Raw genomic sequence first — 4595 nt, forward strand, 5'->3', positions numbered from 1 at the left:
GCTTTCTGCCACAGCCGCGGTGTTTACCACCGCGATCTGAAGCTTGAGAATCTGCTTTTGGACGATAAGGGGAACGTTAAAGTCTCTGACTTTGGGCTAAGCGTTGTCTCGGAGCAGCTCAGGCAAGACGGAATCTGTCAAACGTTTTGTGGGACGCCGGCTTATTTGGCTCCCGAGGTTTTGACAAGGAAAGGTTACGACGCTGCCAAAGCCGATATTTGGGCTTGCGGAGTAATCTTGTTTGTGTTGATGGCTGGTTACCTTCCGTTTGATGACAAGAACATATTGATTATGTACAAGAAGATATACAAAGGGCAGTTTAAGTGTCCTAAATGGTTTTCTCCTGAGCTTGCAAGGCTTGTGACCAGGATGCTAGACACGAATCCGAATACAAGAATCACAATACCTGAGATCATGAAGCATAGATGGTTCAAGAAAGGGTTCAAACATGTCAAATTCTACATCGAAAACGATAAGTTATGTAGGGAGGATGAGGACAATGATAGAGACGATTCATCATCATTGTCATCAGGACGATCATCGACTGCTTCAGAAGGAGACGCAGAATTTGATATTAACAGAGTTGATTCAATGCCGAGACCCGCGAGTCTAAACGCATTTGACATCATATCGTTCTATACCGGATTTGATCTTTCTGGTTTGTTTGAAGAAGGTGGACAAGGGGCAAGGTTTGTATCCGCTGCTCCTGTGACAAAGATCATATCGAAATTGGAAGAGATTGCGAGAACAGTGAACTTTACGATGAGGAAGAAGGATTGGAGCGTGAGGTTAGAAGGTTGTAGAGAAGGTGCCAAAGGACCTTTGACTATTAAAATTGAGATCTTTGAGCTGACACCATCTCTAGTGGTGGTTGAGGTGAAGAAGAAAGGAGGGAATATAGAAGAGTATGAGGAGTTTTGCAACAAGGAACTTAGACCACAGCTGGAGAAACTGATGCATTACAAAGCAGATGAAGTTGAAGAAGCAATGTGTTTGCCACCTGAAATTTAACAGTGACAAAGTTAAAAAAAAAAAAAAAAACAGGAAGGTCGAGAGAAGAAGACATAACAAGAGAAGGTATCATCATAGAACGAGACTAATAACGTTCTTTGTTACTATACCATTTAATTGGATTTGTTTGTGTATATATATATGAAAGTGATGAGAGAGTTGTAATGGGAGTGATATAGGAAGATCAGAGAAGAAAAGAAATTTAGAGTAGTGCGATCTAAGGCAGTTGGACGGTTTTTGCTGGCGATTACAAAGGCTAGTTTTTCGTTTATTGCTAATATGTTTGTACATGTATCTCTAACAAAGAGACAAGCTTAATGATAATTCTTTCTCGGCCTTCCCCTACAACACTGTCTTGTTCATCCTAAGATTACTCATTTCTATGCTTCATCTCAGAGAGACTGTATATGATAAACTGAAATGTGTAAATGTTACCTGTAGACTTTGCTGTCCTGTAGTTGAAGCACCTGAATGGAAACTTTTGAAAACGCTCAGAACAGAACAGTTATATGATAGAAATATGAACATAGCATTTACTGGGAACAAATGTTCGTCTTATTAGCTAAGTAAGCAACAGAGATATGGAAGTATAGCTACACATGTAAATCAATCTGAGGGATTACGAGTTAAGGGTTCAACGGGTCACAAAAGAAACTCGGTTTCTTACGCCTATGAAGTTGTAATCAAATTCAACCTGATGATCCATTCCAAGGGGTCAGATCTTGGGAAGCTTCAAAACCGTTAAGTTGTAGATTGACAAGATGAACGAGCAACCAGTTCCTGCAAAAGATATAGTGAAGATCAAAGCCTGATTAGCGTTATCGCCTATATTGTGTTTCTTTATCTCCCAAAGAAAACTTTAGATGCTTACTTCAGAATAGCGTATATGATCTCTGTGCGTATAAGAAGTCTTGACTATAGTTTCCCACTTGGTAACACTTGTGGAGTTTTCTTCCATGTTCTTCTTTTTGGAATGAAACAGATATCTCCGTGAAGGGATCTTTGAGGTTAATGAAGGCAGATTACTGAGAAGCCAAGAATCAGAAGGCTTTTTGGGTGGTGGCGGAGCAAGTGGAGACAGATCACAGCTACTGTTGTTCTTTTCCAACTCATCTGCCTTCCCCATCTTGATTGCACTGCTAACACTAAGAGTTTCTACAGCCTGAAGCTCGAGAATGGCTTTCGGTTTCTTTCCCTCCATTTCTGGTTCCTCTGAAATTGTTTCTGGCAAGTTCTTGACATTTGAGTTACCATGATCATTGCTGGTCTTTGGAGAATTCTCTGTGTCAACATATAATGTCTTCTCCATGACAGATTTTGTAGAACAGTCTTGTCTTGTACTTTTTGGATAGAGTAGTTCCTGAGACTTGGCTATGTTTCTTATATGCTTGTTCAACCTGTTAGCTCTCATAATCTCTGCTTCCTTACGAGTTCCAGGGAAACCAGCAGGGTGAAGAGGGGAGCTGTTTCCTACACTGCGATACGGTGACATACAGCCAGTTTGCCTGTATGGAGAAGATGTTCTACTTGTAGCACTCAGGTTCGATTCAAGTTGTTCAGATCCAAAGTTAAACTTCTTCCCAACACTTGGATGTACTGGAGATTGAGCTATATTTCCCAACTTATGCTTATAATCAAGAGCGAGCTGAAAACATTACAAGAGTTTGATTGATATTTAGTGAGCGTTTGACCAGATCCCTACAATACTAAAAAAAGTGAAAAGGAAAGGGGGGCTTGAGAAGGAACCTTTTTCACAGATTGGAACCGAGACTTGAGCTGAGCGACCTTGCTTGATTTCACTTGATCATGGCTGGAGTAAGGTTTCTCCTTAAGACCATGCACTGAGCTCAGCATACCAAGTGAGTTTTTAAAGCACACTTGTGGTGACATCATCCCACAGCCTCTCTTAGAAAGATACTCAGAAACTTCATCATCATCTGAATCCTCCTCGCTATCTTCATCATAATCTATTCCCTGATAATAAGATGGAGAAACCACAGACTCATACCTCTTAGGAGTTGCATGATTCTCCGCTGGTACTATATCTCTAATTTGTCTCATTGGTTCAGACATGAGAGGCAATGGTTGTCGCTTCCAAGCATATTGAGTTGGTTGCTCCACAGTCATGGATTTCGCGGCAGGTAAGAACCGATCCAACATGAAAGCCCGAGGTTGAGGATCCTCAGACGGCATCATTGGCGGTTTCGCTCCCTCACCAACACCATTTATGCTATGCTTTAAAGACAATGTATCAAGGGCATCAGAGAAGACATCATCATCATCATCTTCACTCTCTTCTTCTTCTACATGTTTACACTCTAAACTCTCCAAGGGAGATTTGAGAGGAACAGAGGAAGATTCCGAAACCTGATCTAAGCCCATGTCTTCTTGGACAAGAACTGAAACAGAAAGAGATTCACTTGTCTTGGAGTCAACATCATGGAGCTGCTTTGGCATGTTTCTACGCACAGACACTGCTGATTTCTTCATCCTCCTTGTAGAAAGAAGAGGTGCATCGAAGTTAAGTTTGTTCTCCGCCATTAGAACTAACCAAAGCCGTTAGAGAAGTTTCAGAGATGGACTGACACTAGTTAATGATGGCTCACAGTTCTCCAAAACAGATCTGAAATATATCAGAGACTCATTAATAAATACGTCGGAGCTACCTAGATTCCTTAAGTAGTAGTTGACAAACTTAAGTAATTAATTTAATTATATACGCTGACACACATGAACCCCAACGACAAATCTGAAGAGGATGGGAAACATACAAAAAGTAATTAACTTTACAAGAAACTTTCAATTAAATTCAAAAAATATAGTTGCGCCGCTAAACTTTCAAACCCGTGATTCAAGTCATTGGATAAGGAATTATGTGCAAGATTTTTAGAAGATTGTGACAATCTTTGAAGCAATTTAGGAACTAAGTGAAATTAACTAACCGGAAAGAGATGTGGAGGGAGGAGCGTCGGAGTTGTTCTCTGCACCGAGAGAGAGTGTGATGAGCGAGAGGAGAAAAGGACGTGACTTCGAGTCTTGAGAAAGAGTAAGAACAAAGGCATGTGAAAGAGAGAGAGAGAGAGAAGATAGAGTAAGTTTTTGGTTTTGTGTACATTTCTGTGCCGTAAAGATGACGGAGACGAACATGGGAATTGAAGAAGAAAAAAAAAACAGAAAAGCAACAAATATTGTCACGAGAGGCTTGTGCGAATGTATTAGATCCCCCCCAACTGTGTAAACTTTTAAAACTTCTACTTAACATAGCGTCTCAACCAATTCTAGAAATATATTATGTGACAAAGATCACTTTTATTAGTGATATGTACATTATTAGGAGTCATATCACTATGTCATCTTTTTCTAATCCAAATTTGAATAAGGACGAGGATAAACAAAAAGAAAGTAGAAGAAAAAACAGATGGCCCGGATGTTTTATGTGAAGAGCGAGACCATATACGGTTTCGCTATATCTTCATATGATCAATATAGCTAACAGATACAACAAACCATCAAACATAGAAGCCAAAAATTAATGAAATAAAGCGCTTTTAATTAGTAAATAAGCATCAAGATGAGATAAAAGA

The 4595-nt window shown here is 39.9% G+C and overlaps 3 protein-coding genes across 6 annotated transcripts in view; 1 reads left to right on the top strand and 2 right to left on the bottom strand.

Annotated features, from left to right (window-relative positions):
• The window catches only part of LOC104749448 (CBL-interacting serine/threonine-protein kinase 13-like), a 3233-nt gene extending 2170 nt beyond the window's left edge, over positions 1-1063 (top strand). Inside the window, exon 2 of one of the 3 annotated variants that reach the window (XM_010471088.2) lies at positions 178-1063. In XM_010471088.2, coding sequence (XP_010469390.1) covers positions 178-1011 — 834 coding nt within the window. In that variant the 3' untranslated portion in view covers positions 1012-1063. The other 2 variants (XM_010471086.2, XM_010471087.2) reach the window with 2 other exon arrangements.
• On the bottom strand, positions 1436-4306 carry LOC104749449. 2 transcript variants are annotated; one of them, XM_019238577.1, is made up of 4 exons: positions 2758-3552; positions 1883-2656; positions 1706-1791; positions 1436-1478 (listed from the first exon to the last, which is right to left on the bottom strand). In XM_019238577.1, the coding sequence occupies exons 1-3, from the start codon at positions 3550-3552 to the stop codon at positions 1753-1755; spliced, it is 1608 nt and encodes a 535-aa protein (XP_019094122.1). In that variant the 3' UTR covers positions 1436-1478; positions 1706-1752. The 2 variants fall into 2 exon arrangements, with proteins under 2 accessions (XP_019094122.1, XP_010469391.1); XM_010471089.2 differs by lacking the exon at positions 1436-1478 and adding an exon at positions 3954-4306 and having other exon boundaries at positions 1507-1791; positions 2758-3634.
• LOC104749450 (uncharacterized protein At2g34160-like) overlaps positions 4419-4595 on the bottom strand; it is a 7668-nt gene continuing 7491 nt past the window's right edge. Inside the window, exon 6 of the mRNA XM_010471091.2 lies at positions 4419-4582. The gene's annotated coding sequence lies outside the window, so the exon portion shown is untranslated. The remainder of the gene's footprint in view (positions 4583-4595) is intronic.

This window comes from Camelina sativa, chromosome 16 (genome assembly GCF_000633955.1).
Source record: "Camelina sativa cultivar DH55 chromosome 16, Cs, whole genome shotgun sequence".
Taxonomy (NCBI): Eukaryota; Viridiplantae; Streptophyta; class Magnoliopsida; order Brassicales; family Brassicaceae; genus Camelina; species Camelina sativa.

Bases quoted from the DNA above. Each gene is read 5' to 3' on its own strand.
- LOC104749449 (XM_019238577.1), bottom strand. From the start codon at position 3,552: ATGGCGGAGAACAAACTTAACTTCGATGCACCTCTTCTTTCTACAAGG. The intron at 2,657-2,757 runs GTTCCTTCTCAA...TAATGTTTTCAG, and splicing joins GGTTCCAATCTGTGAAAAAG to CTCGCTCTTGATTATAAGCA. The intron at 1,792-1,882 runs GTAAGCATCTAA...TATCTTTTGCAG, and splicing joins ATCATATACGCTATTCTGAA to GAACTGGTTGCTCGTTCATC.